The 18888-nt window shown below is 42.2% G+C and overlaps 1 protein-coding gene across 3 annotated transcripts in view; it reads left to right on the top strand.

Moving 5' to 3' along the window:
• Positions 1–18888, top strand: part of SYNE2 (spectrin repeat containing nuclear envelope protein 2) — a 431618-nt gene that overhangs the window by 361131 nt on the left and 51599 nt on the right. For all 3 annotated transcript variants that reach the window (XM_040333402.1, XM_040333400.1, XM_040333403.1), the window contains 5 exons: positions 560–754; positions 2172–2297; positions 9292–9447; positions 13526–13684; positions 15661–15827. In XM_040333402.1, coding sequence (XP_040189336.1) covers positions 560–754; positions 2172–2297; positions 9292–9447; positions 13526–13684; positions 15661–15827 — 803 coding nt within the window. The remainder of the gene's footprint in view (positions 1–559; positions 755–2171; positions 2298–9291; positions 9448–13525; positions 13685–15660; positions 15828–18888) is intronic.

Genomic DNA, 18888 nt, shown 5'->3' with positions numbered 1-18888 from the left:
GCAAGTTCAAAGACAATATTGCAAGTAAATGATTTATGGAAAGGAAAAACACTGCAAGTTAACGTTTAAAGAATAACTCTAGGAATTTCGGTTCCTAAATTTTGCTGGTTTATAAGGTAAAAGGGATAATGTCCAATGAGGTGTATGCCACTTTGCAGACATATCTCTTATATTTACTATTTACATTTTTACTGTTGGGGATCGGACAGTGAACCTTTTGGGCCCTAGATATAGAAGCTGCAGAGTCATGTGCAGCTGCTGTGCCCGCCCCTCCTCTTGCCCAATCAGGGGAGATTTGAGCGCTGGCTGACAGGGAAGTGAGGAATGAAATAAATATAAGTATTGGTTTACAGGTGCCCTAGGCATAAATTGACCATTTAGGAAATGGTATATTACATTTTTATTACATGTTTCATTTTGGGTTTAGCTGCTCTTTAGGCAATGAGAAAGTAATTGCTAAGTTAATGTTACATAGGTAAAATGATCAAAATATATTCTCACAATAAATACAGTAAACTTTTTAAGTGCTATCTACACTAAACCACTGAATTATTTACAGGAAAAGGAGCGTCATCTTAACAGGCTGCAGTCTGTTTACAACACAATGGTAGAGAATGGTAAAGATTTACTAGCTGTAGTTGAGCCAGAGTCCAAGGAAGCTCTGCAATGTGATGTGACTCGGCTTCAAGACTTGTGGCAGAAAACAACACTGCAGTTACAGGCCGTTCTCACCCACTTCAATGACACGACTCTGGTAAGTGGCAATTCTGATCTCATTAATCAGACTTAGATGGGCAAGTCAAGATATCCTTTATAACACACATTTACATTTTCAATTTTTTTTTGCACCACAAGAAGTTTGATTTGTACAGTAAAACCTTATTAGTCGTGGTTTAAACGCTAAGTTGATCTTTTAAAAAAAAATTGCAGATAAAAAAAAAATTGCATTCACTGTTTTTCTTTCTCAGGAACCTGCAGAGCATTGCATCCACAATCAGCAGATCACTGGGTGCACTGTCAGGCTTCTGCAGACACTGTCTACAGCTTTCTGTTTGTTCTGTTTCTGTGGAAGTGTCAATGAACTATGAGAGAGCTCACCAGCCCCTCCTTATGTAAGGAGGGGCTGGTGAGCTCTTTCATAGTTCATTAACACTTCCACAGAAACAGAACAAACAGAAAGCTGTAGACAGTTGAGAACTACAAGTTGTGTGCCTTTTGTAGTTCATTCATTTACAGATTCCTGTAAGTGAAAGACGTGGCTGTGCAGGCTGTTTTTAAATTGTGACAGCAGATGTGGGGATAGAGGGGATGCCTGCTGTCACAGTGGGAATTGGGGGGGGGGTGCTGCTTAAGCCACATAAACAAACAGCCAGTTCATGCTGTATGGGCTACAGCACCTGTGTGAATGAGGCCTTAAAAAGCTTCCTTAAAGAGGAGGTCCGGGAGCTGCTGGCTTTTAATAAATGGACACTTACCTGTCCTGGAGTCCAGCGATGGCATTGTGGGTAAGGGAACCCGGCAGTGTAGCCTTTCGGCTTCATGCCGGGAACCCTACTGCGCATGCGCGAGGCCCCGCTCCTCTCTCTTCTATTAGCCTGGCGGCCAGGGGAGGAGGAGGAGGGAGCCCCACGGTGACGTCACTGCTGCGTCAAGGCTGCGGCTGGACTCCCGGAAGTGGGAAAGGATACTTGTCAAAGACAGGTATCATGTCCCCCCTCCCCCCGAAAGGTGCCAATTGTGGCACCAAAGGGGGGGAGGAATCCGATGAGTGGAAGTTCCACTTTAGGGTGGAGCACCGCTTTAAGGCCCATACAAACTATTGTAAAATCATACTCAATATACCACTTTTGACATGATCGTACAATAATCTGATCATTGGTACACAGCTTTCCAGAGCTGATCAGAAGAGGTCATGCAAAATTATCCGATGGGACAAGCAGGAATTTTTTATCTCGTGCGATTCTAGATCGATCAGTACAGTTTTCACCCGAAATTACAATACAAATACAATATGTTGCATCACTTCTGAATTTGAATTCTGTTGTACAAGAATTTTCGTAACTTTAGTAACCTATTCTTTTTTGATATGACTAGCATGCACAAATGTATCCAATAATCTCATTGTGTGTACCAGGCTTTACTCTGACATAACTTTTCATTGTTCTTCTTAGAAGAGAGAACATTTTGAACAGAATGTGGAGAACAGAAGAAAATCTCTTCATGGCCTGAAAGTGCGAGTAGACGAACCACTGCCGACACTTCACGAGGATCTGCAAAGATTTAGACAAACCGTTAAGGTATGTTATCAATGTGCCTAGAATGTGCTGGGGGGGGGATACACAAAGGAAAAGGCTCTGTAGTGTCCAATGGCAGAGTCGTTTATTTCTTAAAATATAATCTAATTAGTAAAGCCAGGACTTAGATGACAGCTCCCCAAAAAATGTCAGCAGTTGCAAAAAGTCTTCCTTTTTAGTTTCTGAATTATTCTAATCAAATTTGAGGTCATCTCTGATGAATCTCGGGTTTAAACAAGTTTTTTAACTAAAAGCTGTAATTCAAAAAATGTCTTATTTATTTGCAAGTCATGTGACAAATTCAATCACTGCTTGCTGCAATCACATTCCCTGCCGCAAAGGTTTTGTGAAAGCTAAAAGTGGAAATGCGGCAGCGGCGGCCTGTCCATTGTTTCTCTCTCTCTGTACACCACTTTCATAAGATACGAAGTGTCACTATTTTATTTAGAATTTGCTGCATTCATCGCACTACAATGTAAAAAGTGAAGCATTTTAGAACTACCTGAATTTGGTGCACTAATCGCTGTCGGAAACAAAAGTGTTGCAAATGATTCATGAATTTGACGCAATACATTATTAACACCAGAAAACTGGCGCAGCGGCTTGATCTCGTGTTCAGGAATGGTTGCAAACATTTTCCAGCAGGTTGGAAAATGTCTTTGGCAAACCAATAAGACCAACAGTGCACAATCTGAGTGTAGTATTTTAACAGATTTATTGTGGTGAAAAGACAAATGGTAACTCACATTGTAACAGTTATACCACATTCACACTGAGGTGCTTTCATGCTAAAAACAGCACCTAAAAAGCTCACGAAAAATTATTTCCATTAAAGTAAATGAATGCTTTCACACTGGGGCAGTGTCCTGGCAGGGCTGTGAAAAACTCCCCTCTCCATTGAAATGAATGGAAAGCTCTTCGAAAGCGCCTGAAAAGCGCTTCAAAAGTGTTCAGTGTTTTTACTGGCAGTTTAGAAGCGCCTCAGTGTGAAAGTGGCCTTAGACCACATTCACACTGAGGCGCTTTCATGCTAAAAACAGCGCCTAAAAGGCTCACCAAAAACCTATTTCCATTAAAATTAATGAATGCTTTCACACTGGGGCAGTGTCCTGGCAGAGCTGTGAAAAACTCCCCTCTCCATTGAAATGAATGGAAAGCGCTTCAAAAGCGCCTGAAAAGCTCTTCAAAAGCGCTCAGTGTTTTTACTGGCAGTTCAGAAGCGCCTCAGTGTGAAAGTGGCCTTAAAGTCAGGCACGTTATATAGAAAGGGCTTCCGATGCACAATTTCACAACAACAGGGAAAATCAAACCATTAGGAGTACTGGGTGGATTGATACACCTGCAGGACCAAGAGAACACCCCGGGGGGCACCAAACAAAGTAGAGCATTATTAGTACAGCACTAAGAAATACTTGTAAATTAGTAACTCATATGGGAAGAAGTGATGGCACTTGTTATATGTAATCTGTGAGTGGTCAAGTCATGCATCTGGGATCTTCCTACAACTTGCAGCCTTGGAAAGTCCAGACTTTCCAGGCTGCAAGTTGAAGACAGAGGCTCCCCATCCCTGATGCATGAGTCGACCGCTATCTTAGGCATGCATGCAGGAGGTGTGCTGAGAAAATCCCCTCCCCTCCTGAAGACTCCTGGGATGTATGACATAATTTGGCTAGGCAAGAAACCAGGAAGTGAGGAAATGTAAAAAATTGTTTAAAAAAGTTAATAGGATATACTATCCTATTTATTAACACTAGCAGCATAAGGAATACAAATAGTCAATGTTGATTGAGAGAGTGAAGTTTTACATTAAGGCTCCATGAACACTGAAGCTGATAAACTGCAGTTTATTGGCGTTTTGGCTTTTTTTTTTAAAGCCCATAAACTGAACTCTATGTTAGCCTATGTGCCCATGCACACCTGGGCGTTTTTTAGTGTTAATGAGCTTTGAAGTTTATTGGCTTTTTTCTGAACGCCTGAAGTTTGCGTTCAAAGTGCCGGGAAAAACGCTCAAAAACGCAAAACGCTCAAAAACGCTTAAAAAACGCTCAAAAACGCTGGCACCAGCGTTTTTTTGCGTTTTTTAATCCATTGAAAAAACGTTGAAAGGCTCCCTGCAAAGCTACTGGCGTTTTTTTTATAGCTTTTATCAGCTTCAGTGTGCCTGGAGCCTTAGGAGCTGATCTGATGAGCACACAACTTTTTTTGAACAAAGTGTCTGTATATTAGTGAAGAGAGATGAGCTTGGGCATATTAAGAACCTATTCTAAACCCACATAAGCTATCCTGCCAGGAGGCTTTCACCTGTACTGGGTCAATCCTAAGGGGCTGGCATTCCTGCACCAAATGTATATAGGGGAGTGTATATGTGTGGTTGCCGGGTGTGGAATGCCACTTATGATTGGCCCAGTAAAGTGACAGCTTCCTGACAGGCTCACTTAGGTGGGTTTGGACAAGGACATGAACATGCCTGAGCTCATTCCTATCAGAGAACAACTGTAGGCACTTTTAGGCTCGATTCACACATAACCTGGCCGCTGATCGCACAGCAACGCTGTCCGTCCCTGTTCTCAGGGACGAATCGGGGCAAAATCTTTGCATTAAACGGAGGCTTCGCAGCCGCCCTGGAGACGTGTGAACCGGCTTCATAGAGAGCCGGTCACATTCTCCTGCTATGCGAACTGGATGCGGTGAAGCCCACATCTAATTCGCATAGGTGTGAACCCAGCCTTGGGTCTCATGCGCACTGGACGTTTTTATTGCAGCTGTCAGGGGGGTCTGGCAGTTTTTTTTTTCTGCCTCTAAACGCCCCTCCATGTTGGCCTATGTGTCCATGCGTACATAGGTGTTTAGAGGCATAAAAACAAACCCCACTGCAAGCAAATCCAGAAGCAGCAGTGTTTTGGCAGAAAAAAAAATGCTTGATGCATGTAAAAGCTTGAGCGATAATTAATTTCAATGGCCAGAATATATTATTATTCTTGCCGATGTGATTAATTAAAAGCCAAGTGCTTGATGCGTTACATGCGTTTACAAGTGTAAACGTGTTTTTTTTTTTTTCTGCCAAAGTGCTGCTTCCAGGAGGAAAGGTGTATAAAAGAGAAGCCAAATGTTCAGTGTGTGTGAGGCCTTATAGTCCGTCAGGAATAAGCAATTCATCTTTTGATCTCATTCTTGTACTCCACTACACATGCTACTTCAGAGAAGAGGTGACCTCATTACCATCATTAAAAGACTCCGTTTACAAAGCTTTACAACAATAAGGATCATTATTTCATCCATGTGACCGACATCTTCAAATCTCTTTGGACTGAAAATGTCACTTTTGCAAAAATGAGGATCCTCATAGTGTGTGTGGAGCCGGGTACACATACATAGATTATTGTCATTCAGTCTGCACAGATTTCCCCATCCATCCCCTATACACTATGGACAGAGGAATCTCCCACTGAGCTTAATGTATTCTTACTATTAAAATATCCGAACTGCATCTACATCTGACTGGATGCAGCTGCTGTTTGGCTGACAACTTTCCTTTTGGCTTCTTCATTTTTTCAGTCCAATGACATAGAGTGAGAGGTGGCTGAAATGTGTATAGTGTGTGTGTGTATGCAGCTGTAACCTGGCAAATTGAGGCTACATTCATATGAAAGTTGGTGTGCAGATGGTTTGCTGGACTCTGAACGCAGACAATTTCCTGCGGGCAGTTTGTGTGCGGGCAAACCTCAGCAGACATGCAGACCTTGGATACACACTGGCTGCGTCTAAGTTTGGTATTCGCATGTAACTGCTTGGATGAGGAGCATGCAAAAAGCTGCGCCGCCTGCCATTGGTTTGTACCGCTGACAGCTGCTTGCACAGTTTGTACAACAAGCATTTACAACTGCCAGCAAAATTCTACTGATTCTTGCTAGTGGTCGCTCCTGGCCACTTGAGCTCCATGTAAATGTAACCTACCATGTAAATGTAACCTACCTATCCGGTGCGGACTGACAACTCATGGGGCCCCCAGGCAATAGGAGATTATGGGGCCACACAGTATACACACACACACACACACACAGAATACACATACGCACGCACAGTATGCACACGCACGCACATAATATGCACGCACGCACATAATATGCACGCACGCACATAATATGCACGCACACACATAATATGCACGCACATAATATGCACGCACGGAATACGCACGCACGGAATATGCACATACGGAATACGCACGCACGCACAGAATATGCACGCACAGAATATGCACGCACAGAATATGCACGCACAGAATATGCACGCACAGAATATGCACGCACAGAATATGCACGCACAGAATATGCACGCACAGAATACGCACGCACGGAATATGCACATACGGAATACGCACGCAAGCACACAATACGCACGCACAGAATACACACACACACACACACAGACAGAATACATACACAGAATATATACACAGTATATACACACACCCAGAATAAACACATACAGTTTACACACACAGACACACAATATACACACACAGTATACACACACAAAGAATACATACACACACACTGAAAAGGTACTGGAGAGGCGGGGCAGCTATAATCTTGGCATTTGTAAAAAAAAAAAAAAAAAAAAATGTTTACATACTGTCCCTGGTTTTACTGAGGTTGGCAACCCTGATGGGGCCCTTGGGCAGTGCCCGAGGGCCCGAATTGTCAGTCTGCCCCTGCTACCTATAGTAATCTAAGGCTGGCCATACCAGTAGGTTAAATGGAAAAAAAATGGACCCAAATTCCCCACCCTGCTGTGCTATTGTGTTCTGACAGCAGGGAGCCTTCCCCACCCTCAGAACACACTGATCAGTATTGCTGGCTATAGCCGGCGCCACTGATTGTTCTGGAAAAACCTGACAGGCTGGTTGTACACGAGTCAATCGGTTTATCAGTAGATTGACTTGTATGCAACCAGCTTGCCCCATACCTGAATAGAAACTAAACTGCTGCTGAACTGGACACATTCTGATCCATGTATAGCCTGGTTTACGCCTATGCATTTTCCAGTGCCTTTTTTTTTTAGCAGAAAGGCACTACAGTCCATTTAACATGGTTTCCTATGGGTCATATTCTTATCTGCGTTTTCCAACAGGTGCGTTTCTTAGAAAGTGTCTGGGAATTTTTTTTCCGCAGCAGGTTGTGTTTTTGGTTCTATAAAATTAAATGGAAATGAAGTGAAAACGAATAAAAAACACAGTGCTTGCGTTTTTTTATTTGTTTTTTCTGGTTTCTCCTGCATGACACCTCCCAAAAACGCATAAAAAATGCGTGTGAAAAAAAAAATGCGAAATGCACCGGCAAATCACATCTAACTGCAAACTGCAAAGGTGTGAACCAGCCTAATCGAAAAAACGACATTTTCCCAACTTCATCACTAAAGAGGAGTTCCACCTAAAAATGGAGCTTCCGCTTAACCCACTCCTCGCCCCCTTACATGCCACATTTGGCATGTAATTTTTTTTGGGGGGGAGTGGGGGCTTCAGGAGAAGGGGACTTCCTGTCCCACTTCCTCCTTCCACCGAGGGGCTGAAAAGGCGATTAGCTTAATCGCCTTTTTACAGCCCCTCCCTGTAGGCGAGCGCCTGTCCAATCGGACGGCGCGGCGCCGCTCGCGCATGCGCAGTGGGTGCCCGGCCGTGAAGCCGAAAGCTGTCACTGCCGGGTGCCCACACTAAGAATGAAGACGCCGGCCGGCGAGGGGGGGCGAGGAGCGGAGCCCCGGCTGGCGCGTCGCTGGAGCCGTGGAGCAGGTAAGTGTCAGTTTATTAAAAGCCAGCAGCTACACTTTTTGTAGCTGCTGACTTTTAATAAACTTAAAAAAAAGGTGGAAAACCCCTTTAAAACAATGTTGCCCACACACCATCGTTTTTAAAAAATGATCTAGCAAAGCGCGGTGACGTACGACGGCACTATAAAGGGGAAGTTCCATTCGCCTTTGGGCTGCTTTAGCTAAATCCGTGTTAGTAAAAGTCGATTCGCGCTTTTCTGTCTGTTACAGCGTGATGAATGTGCTTACTCCATTATGAACGGTAGTTTTGACAGGAAGAGCGCTCCCGTATCATAACTTGCTTCTGAGCATGCGCAGGTTTTTTTATGTAGTTTTAGCCGACACACAATCATTTTTTACAACCCGAAAAACGACATTGTTTAAAACGACGTTAAAAAATGCAGCATGTTCGGAAAAAAAAATTGTCGTTTTTCAGAACCTGAAAAATGTTGTGAAGCCCACACACGATCATTTTAAATGACATTTTTGAAAAACAACGTTTTTTTTCATGCCGAAAAATGATCGTGTGTACGCGGCATTAGAGTTCAGGATCAATACCGATCAGTTGGTTGATTGTCTGGGATTGCCCTCGTTGAAAGCCGCTTTGAAATTGTGCGACTTCAAAGCCGCATGTCAGTGCGACTTTGAAGGATCTGTGTGGCTCATTCACAGATGTCTACGCAAGTCGCACCTGAAGACTTTCTAATCGCAATTTGCGAATCCATGTCTGCTTTTATTTAACAAGTTGTTACATTGCCTTGTGATTTGTGTTTTTTGTTTTTATTTGGCTCCCAGTTTTTTTTCTTCTTGTAGGAATGTTTGTAGTTTCCTCAAGTTTGCAAACAAAGCAGGAACAAAACTAAATATTTAAATTGTTAATCTTTGTTTTCACTCCCTGGGGATGTAGTACTGTGTTTCCTCCAAGTATCGTTCTATTGTTATGTCGTTACTTTTTTATTAACCCCATCAGTGCCAGGCATTAACAGCAGCCTGTTGCATTTGGCCTTGGTTGTGAATCAGATGGAAAGTACAAGCAACTGGGGAGGCAGCACATTGTCCCACAGTGATTGTAGAAACACCCAGCCCCCTTCCTATCTCCCCCTCCCCCACTGACCAATCACAAGATTAAACAGGTTTGCAAATAGCCAGAGCTAAGCCCTGTGGATTGTCCCTTGTGTTTCCAATGCAGGAGCTGGAGGAAGCTTTGGATGAGTGGGGAGACGGTTTGAAAGAGCTGGATAACATGAAGGCAGAATTATCGCAATATATCATAGCGGAGGATGGCGTGGTGCTCAAGAAGCAAGTGGAAGCTCTGCACAGGCAATGGGAAGAGTTGTGTCTCAGGGTAAGGGCAAAACTTTGTGTTTTCTTCAGGCCTGACTGCTGTGCGGCACACGAGACTATTGCGGCTGATCTGTGAAAACTGGAGGGGCAACCAGTGCCATGTGTCATCTGAATGATGGGACCTCATTGATTGCTATGAGAAGCCCAGCCACATTGCTTTACTTTGTTGTGCCGCTGCCTGAAACTTTTCTGCACCATTTAAACAATGACCAGACTTTTGTGCGTTCTCCTCCCCCTTGTTTTTATTATTTTACAGGATTTATATAGCACCAACAGTGTGTGCAGTGCTTTACAACATGTATGTTTTCTAAAAAAAAAATGCAGCAAAATTCTTTATATATATATATATATATATATATATATATATATATACACATTATTATTATCATATTATATATATATATATATATATATATATATATATATATATATATATATAAAAAATGTGTTAACTCAGTTTAAAAAAACAATTCCTTGTTAACGTTCATTAATTCAGGAATGTTTTGTAGCTAGCAGCTGCTGTTTGCATTTAAAATATAATTTGTGCACACTATGCAGCCTATTAGTTTTAAACTGTGTTGTGTTCTGGAGTTCATGAATGGACACCATGTGGTATCCGTTCATATTACTAAGGATTGTCAAGGTGTTCCCATTGTGCAGTAGTTGCTGTGTTCCATGTAGAATCCTAGCAGGCTCACACTTTTGGGGTGTTCTCATTAGGATGTGTCAAGGTATTCGGATTGTGTCTTAGTTACTGTTGAGTGTAGGATCCTAACAGGTAGATACTTTTGGGTTCCCGCACTAGGATGTGTCAAGGTATTTTGAATGCACAGTGGTTACTATAATGGGGTGTAGCATCTTTGCAAGTACACATGTCTGGGGTTCCCGCATTAGGATTGGTTAAGGTGTTGCCATTGTGAAGTAGTTACTGTGTTCTATGTAGAATTCTAGCAGGCCCACACTTCTGGGGTCTTATTAGAATATGTCAAAGTATTCTGAATGTACAGTAGTTACAATAATGGGTGTAGTATCCTATTAGGTATACACTTCTGGGGTCTTCTCATTAGAATATGTCAAGGTATTCTGAATGTACAGTAGTTACTATAATGGGTGTAGCATCCTAGTAGTTCTACCCTTCTAGGGTTCCCACATTTTGGATGTGTCAAGGCATTCACATTGTGCAGTGGTTAGTGGATTCACAGGTACACACTTTTCACAGCATGAGTCAAAGTATTTTGATTGTGTAGTGGTTACTGTGTTGACTGTAGCATCCCAGCAGATACACTCTAATGGGGTTCCCACACTAGGATGTGATTCAGGGTTTTTTGAATGCACAGTGGTTATTACTATAGTGTACCATCCCAGCAGGTACACATCTGGGGTTCCTGCACTAGGCTGTGTCCAGGTATTTTTCATTGTACAGCGGTTTTCGTGTAGCATCCTATCAGGTATAAACATATGGGGTTCCTGCATTGGAATGCATCAAGGTATTCTATATGTGCAGCAGATGCACACATCTGGAATTCCAGGTTTTGAAGCATTATTGCTTTAAAAAAGCCTCTATTCACATCTGTGTTGCAGTTACACATGGTTTGCATTTCAGTTCTTTTTAGAATGGTACCACAGCACACCTGTACAGAATATGCCAATGCACCTGCAGTACAGTGCACCACGTGTGTTTTGGTATGCTGTATTGCCAAAAACTGCAGGTCCTTTTTTTCATACGTTCAAATTCTCTGCCAGTCCATGCAAAATGAATAGGTTGCTTTGATATAGTCTGGCTTAACACATGAAAGAGTGTGTTTTACGGAAGTCATAAGTGTAAAAGGGCCCTAAATTTTTTATGAATGCATAAGAGAGATCTGAGCGCTTTCAGTGTATTGCTGAATGATAATGAGTTTATTGCATATATCTCCGTCTGCTCTTCCAATCACCTCTAATAGAACTGTATGGGAAGGTGTGTAAATTGCAGATATGTAGGAAGTTTAAATAAATGCTTTGAGCCAAATATGTTGAGTAATTTCAAATGCATATGTAGCTAAACTTTATTGAAGTGTAAGGCCTGGTTCACACCTATGCAGGTTGCAGTTTGCATATTCCAGGTGCATTTTGCGTTTTTTTTTTTTTTTAATATACAATTTTGATCCATTGATGTCTATGGAACCAAAAACCAGAAAAAAAGTCCCTGACCCTTTCCATGAAATGCACAGATATGAACGTGACCCTAGGAGACTATGTTAAATGGACTGTAGAGTGTTTCTGCAAAACTGAAAATGCACTGAAAAATGCATAGGTGCGAATCGGTTCTAAGTGAGCAAATGGGTTTACATGCAGCCACAACTTCTGGTAAGTGTGCACAGTCTGTATCTACCCTTTGATATGTGAAAACTAGAAGAAGGATCTGTTGTTTACAGCAACCAAACAGTGCTTTCTATTTCCTATTTGGAATATTGTTGCTAGGGTAGCAGACCATTCAGTTTTTTTTTTTTTTTTTTAACATGCTCCATTTTCAGTAATCACGTGCACTACGATCAGCCTCCTTAGCCGTGATCTATGGATAAATGAAGGCAAGCTGGTTAAATGGATTAACCTGAGTGCAGTTTGCAGAAAACTCCTGTCACTCTAAGTATATTAGAGAGCAGCGCTTGGATTATTTATATAGCTCCAACAATTTACACTCTTTACATAATGCACAGTCCCTACCCTCAAGGAGCTTACAATCTAAGGATCCCACCTAATATACATAGTAGGGCCAATTCAAATGGAGGCAAATTATCCTACCAGCATGTCTTTGGAGCGTGGGAGGAAACCAGAGTATCTGGAGGAAACCCATGCAAGCACAGGGAGAACATGCAAACTCCAGGCAGATAATGTTCTGGCTCAGACCTGAGTGTCATGGTGCAGGTTTTTATGTGGTCCACAAAAGGGTGGATGGTTTAGACACGTCAGAAGTAGATCAATAAATATGCATACTTCCAATAACGTGGATCAGTAGAGTAATCTCAGTGTACAGTCATCTTCTCACTGTGCTCTTGTGGACTTATTCACACAAATGCATTGTAGTTATGCAAGGTAACATGCAGGCATATGTGTGTTGCATTGCTGTTCATTTTGCATTGAATGGTGCAAGTGTATTGACAGCCCATTCAAAGTAAATGGGTTTCCCTCACTCAAAGCATATGAAGGCATCACAGCTATGTTCCCTGAGACCTGTGATGAACAAACTGGATCTGCACCTGGGACACGGGTGACTAAGGCTGGCCATACATTCTACAACGTTCATAAACATTTCCTTTAGATTTACCAAAACCATATAATATGAGGTCAAACCTAAACACTTTCAATTAGTATGCAAACAAGCAGGTCCTTGCACTAGATAGTTTAAGGTAAATCTAAAGAAAATTGAATAAGAAAATTGTATAATATATGGCTAGCCCATCTACACAGAGGCTGGATTTTTTTTCCTTTTTTTGTGGACAGCATTATGCGGCCTGTTACATTGCCTGAGGGCGGAGCTGAAAGTGTCTTGCCGACTGTCATTAGGGAGGACAAGGATTATTGGTGGTCACAACACTGGTAACCTTACATTGTATACCTTATAAATATTCATGGCCCAGGATTTTTTTTTATAAAATTAAAATGAAAGAACTCGGCAGCCCCTCATCGCACATCAGTCTTCAACCTTGCAGCAGCATTGCACAGGTTGGGAGGCAGGACCGGTCTGGACTAAGGACAGGTCCTCTTCTGAATGCTGGGGTGGCCCTGGATGCTGCCCCTTGGGATACGAATCAAGCATCATTGGCCATGATGTGCTGGTTGCCGACCCACCTGCAACAATCAAATGCATAAAGCAGATACAGGCCAGTTTTCTGTGGGTAAAATTTTGTAATGGGTCAAATGTGACCCATGGGCTGTAGTTTGGAGACCCCTGTGTTAAAGGGATAAAACATAAAGAAATGTATTGCCAAGATCCACCACTTGAGTTTTCATTTTGCCCTGACATCTACTTCCATTTTTAATTGAATGTGCATTGCTAAGATTTTAAAGCCGCTAACTGACCACCTCTCTGCCCTACATAGGTGTCTATGAGAAAACAGGAGATAGAGGATCGCCTCAATGCCTGGAATGTGTTCAATGAGAAGAACAAGGAGCTGTGTGATTGGCTGGCGCAGATGGAGAGTAAAGTCTTGCAGACCTCTGATGTGAACATCGAGGAAATGATTGAGAAGCTGCAGAAGGTAAGTGGTGTTTCTGGAAATGATGGCGACTTACATTACTGGACTCTATGGGAGAGATTTGCTTCAACTGGAGCACTCAGAATCTGGTGCAGATGTGCATAGTAGCCAATCCGCTTCTAACTCAAGCTTGTTCAATTACGCTTTGACAATAAAACCTGGAAGTTGATTGGTTTGTATTCAGAGCTGCGCCAGATTCTGTGTGCGCTAGTTTTGGTAAATCTCCTCCTATGAGTCTGTATTTGAATCCACATGCAATCTCCTGCAGAGTTGGCTGTGTATACGGAGCTCTCTGAGGATATATCGGACTTCTTACACAATTCCGTATTTCCTGGAAACCAGAAATGACCTCTGACAGCTGAGATATAACACATGGTTTAAAATATCATTGAGGGGTTCCATACACAAACCTGTTTCCTGTCCTTTCCAGCGGAAAACATTTCCTGTAGCTCTAAAAATCATTTTGCTGGATTTTTATAAATAAAGTCAATGCTAATTAAATTGTCTTATATCTAAACATTAGCATCCTAGACTCTAATAAGTTCCTGTGACATATCTATTTTTATTTCAGAACACAAGCCCTGGTGCAGCTTAAGTTCTGCTAAGTTTATTCATGTTGTAAAGTGCTATTTTTATTGTCTGTATTTGTTACTGCAGTAGATTTCTGTTCTAGTAAGTTTCTGTGACTTTTATAACAGCCACTGGTGATCTGCAGTAGACAATGGTGGACTGGCAAGTATTTGTTAAAGCTGAACTCTAGACGGATATATAAAAAAAAAAACTGATCAGCTTTTGCACTAACAAGGGCCATGCTGATGGATGGAGAGAGCAGAGTGACAAAGGATTTAACTGATAAGTCTTTCCGTCCTCTTTTAAATGTCCAGTCACTGGCTCTGGACAGGACTCGTAAGAGCTTGCCTATGCTGGCAGCAGCCCTTCCGTTCCTCTGAAAAGAAATCTGCGGTGCATCACTTTTCACAGTGCGGTTGACGAGCAGCTACGATCTGGTGGCTCCTCACCGCTTGTTTTAACCTTGAAAAGCCTACACTATGCGTTGCAGGGTGGTTATGCTACGGGCCCCAATCACTTCAAATAGGTTGCATTCAGTGGCGGTACTCCCTACCAAACACAATGGGGGGTATCGTATTTGCAGTAGCCATAATATTCGTACAACTCCGGCCACTGGGTTAGGTTAAGGGGGGGTTGTTGTTGGGAGGCTGTAAAACCGTGACTCAAACGCCTATTTTTACCAATTTACCTTGTGTATGAACAAGGCCTAAGCCTATGCCCTACCAGAACAATGTAAATCTCATGATCTGATGTACAGATCCTTTTGGCAGGTATAACCACTCCCTTGGGCTTTACGTTGGGTGGCCAGTATCATTCGTTGAACACAACCCATTCAAGTGAACTGGCCAGCGCAGTAGTGTGAGCTTTTAAGAGGTCTAGACAGGCAACGAGATGACTTGCACCTCTTTACCACCTGTCAGGCACCCTCTGAAAAGCAATCCAGCAGGTATAGCTTTTCTAAGGGTTTACTGCATGTGTAAATTAACCCTTAGGTTAAATGCATATGTGTATCAAATTTTGCCCAAATTTAGGCAAACGGCTAAATTATGAAGGCACCAAAGCAGATAAAAGAGCTGTTATGTTGGACATGGACCTTTTTTAGGTTTAACAAGGCAAAGTGGCCTAACCCACAGAAACCAATCAGCAGTTCTCTATCATTGCTGTGACTGCTCTGAACTGGCAAAAGTAAAATCTTATTAGCTGCTTTCTGCATAGCCCTGTAGGTTACAGAATGTTCTAAAATAAAAGTGAATGTTCTATAATGTGTCATTGTAATAGCTTAGCGTTGATTCATCGCAATAATGGTGAACTGAGCAGTAGAAAATGCTGGTACAGGGCAGCAGTGATTTACATGCACCCGTCTTGTTTTCATGGCACTGGGTTTTACAGCTTTAATTGTCTGTTCTTAGGACTGCATGGAAGAAATTAATCTCTTCAGTGAAAATAAACTGCACTTGAAACAAATTGGAGACCAGCTGATCATAGCCAGCAACAAGGCCCGGTCGACTGATATTGAAAACAAGCTGAATAGAGTGAATGACCGATGGAAGCACCTGTTCGATGTGATTGGCTCCCGGTAAGAGTTTTTTCTTGCGCTAAAAACTTTTGACCTGGCCTAAACTATTTGTAAGACAGCAAATGTGCTGAATTCTATCCCCCTGTAACATCTACCCAAGTGAAATTTAAATGCAACCCATCAAATTCCAGACCACTGCTACCCACTTAGGTTCTGGCATTTACAGACATGTGGCATGGCTTGGCATGACACCTGTGCATCCCAGGCGGCTGAAGACGGCTATTTGCACAATTGTACAGGGAGGTAATGCTTTTGTGAAGAAGGGATGAATGTACGTTTTTGCTTTTTGCCTGGAGTCCCTCTCTGACTTTTTCTGGATGTGTAGAAATTGTTGCCTGGTTCTGTACAATCTATAAAATATAAACACTGCACTGAAATTTTAGGCTGGTGGAGTTTGATACATCAGGAATGCTTTGTATAGCTACCGTATATTGTTTTAATGGCAAATCAAGGTTGTGTCATTATCCTGGAAGTTGCAGTGGAGCTTTGTGTTGCTAATCCTCTTAAATGCTGTTTTAAATATAGCGCCTTTGGTGGTTCATTGGTTGTGCGGTTATAACTTGAATAGGAACTAAGGCTGCTTTCACACTGGGGCAAGTGGGCATTGGCAGTAAAACGCTGCTAGTTTTAGTGGCACTGTACCGTTGTTTTAGCTGCGCTATTTGTCCGCTAGCGAGATGCTTTTAACCTCCCGCTAGCGGCCGAATAAAGGGTTAAATACGCCCATGTAGTGCTTTTCAGGCGCTTTGGAAGCACTGCCCGTTCATTCCAATGGGCAGGGAAGGTGTGGGAGCGGTGTATATAAAAAATAAAAAAAGAAAAAAGAAAATGTAAGGAAAAAAAAAAGTGATGATAAATATTAAGTTTTAGCTTGAATTGCTTAGGTTTGTGGCATGTTGTTGGTTCCTATCATATGTGGTTTATTTTTATTTAAATACAAATCACTATTTCCAAAGAATTTCTTGCATTCAAAAGCAAAACTCAAGATGTCAAAAGAAAAATGTTTAATTCATTCTCATGTTGTAAACTTTTCAGCTAAAATGAAACATTTTTTTTTCTTAGTTTTGGATCGAGTGAGAGACTGTTCTGTTGCATTAGCAGTAAGGATGAGCTCCGGCGTGTTCGCACAGTCCATGTGCAGAGCCCCGCCAGGAAGTCTGCGCTGCTCTAATCACAGGCAGTGAGATATTGTCCCGGTGCGGCTGCAGAGATCGGGAAATGTCTCTCTGCCTGTGATTAGCGCAGTGCTGACTTCCTGGTGGGCTCTGCACGTGGGCTGTGCGAACACGCCGGAGCTTGTCCCCCTAAGGTGTGTGTGTGTGTGTGTGTGTGTGTGTGTGTGTGTGTGTTTGTTTGTTTTTTTATTCAATTAAGGCAGAATGTGACCCCAAAACAGTGTAATGGAACAAAAACTGTATGATTTTTTTTTTTTTTTTATGCAGTATACCACAATGCATAGTATGTGCCCTGCAGTGTCAGTCTGTCACTTTTTACTGTAAACTGTGCTTTTGAATAGCTAATTTCTGACCCTTGGTCAATTATCCCATTGATTCCTGTTTGGCGGCTTTAATGAAGCATTTAGGAGTAGGCCTTGGACATAATTGCTGTCATTTGAATGCATGTGCCTTTGCAAACCTGTATAATTGCTTTCTAATGCTACATTTAGATAGACGCAAACGGTAACACAGTGAGGCGATTGGTGTGTGCCCGATTTAGCCGAGTCCGTCAGTCTGGCTGTGGGCTTAGACACTGATGTGATTCAGTCTGTGACATCAGGCTCGGCTTGGCCATATGGCACTATTACAAGCAGCTCCCTCCTCACATGTATTGTGTGCGTGTGTAAGGGCTTGTGCCATTCAGAAAAGGATTGTCAACTCTGATTACCCGCTGCAGCTTGATGTAGTACAAAAGGGAAGGGGGAGACTTTGAGTGCTTGAATAGCTAGCTAGGCTATAAAAAGAAAAACTGCTGAGCTCCAACATCTGCCCTTCTGAATTGTAACTGTTAATATTTCAAAAGCAAGTACAGAATTTCGAGATTTTTAAATCTCAAGTCTAGCTGTCCAAAACGCACTACAATATGGTCATGTGATCTATGCAATTAAATTAAGATCCAATTGATTTCTTTCCACCAATACCTTTTTGAAACGTCTGGTCCAGAAATATATCTATTGTACGGTATGTAGTCTGTCATAAATATTAGAGAAACTATTGTAGGTAGTGATTTAATATACAGAGAAATGGTGTCAATCTTCTTTTTTTTTGACTTGAGAACTTTACTAAAAGTGAAGTTGGACTTTAAATGGAATTCTCACCTCACATAATTATCAACCTCCAATCAAATACATATCTTTGGTCCAGCCTGGCATCACACAGCCTTTGGCAGCATCCAACTTCTACTGTGAATTTCTACTGCTCACCCCATTCATTCATATGGCTGTTCTGTATTCATGGTGGCCCCAAGCAATCCAGTATGGCTCCAGCCATAGGATGGAATGTAGCAAGCAGCATGCATCCCCAGTGGGAACTGTATTCGGCGTGGATTTCTTTTTGCAAAGTCTGTGCGGTGTCTGGCAGGGTCACACAGAGAACTCAAGAGCATGGCAGGGGTTAGTATTTTGGTAGATGGCTGCGTTTTAGTGTAAGGGGGGGGGGGGGCGGCATCTTGAAGACCACTTTACTGTAGAAATATTGCCCCTATTCAAAGCATCAGTAAGACCCCATTTTGAATATGTAGTTCAGTTTTGGACACCAGATCACAAAAAGGATGTTGGGAAATTGGAGAGAGTGCAGAAAATTGGCAACTAAACTGATGGGAGGCACGGAGGTCCTCCACTGTGGGATTAGCTGAGCTACTCCAAGATTAGGTGAACTGAATGTATTCTCCCTTGAGAGGAGGTGATTAGGGGGATATGATCTTCATGTAGAACTACATAAATGGTCCATATGCTGGATGCATTCCTCAATGCACAGAATATAACTGGCTATTACAATTTATAAGTGATAACATTGGAGATTGCAGAATCAGGAAATATCCAATTACCTAAGGGGGCCAGGAAAGA

Source organism: Rana temporaria, chromosome 13 (assembly GCF_905171775.1).
Source record: "Rana temporaria chromosome 13, aRanTem1.1, whole genome shotgun sequence".
Lineage (NCBI taxonomy): Eukaryota > Metazoa > Chordata > Amphibia > Anura > Ranidae > Rana > Rana temporaria.
The sequence above is the reverse complement of the archived record's forward strand: the minus strand, read 5'-3'. Positions and strand labels throughout refer to the sequence as shown.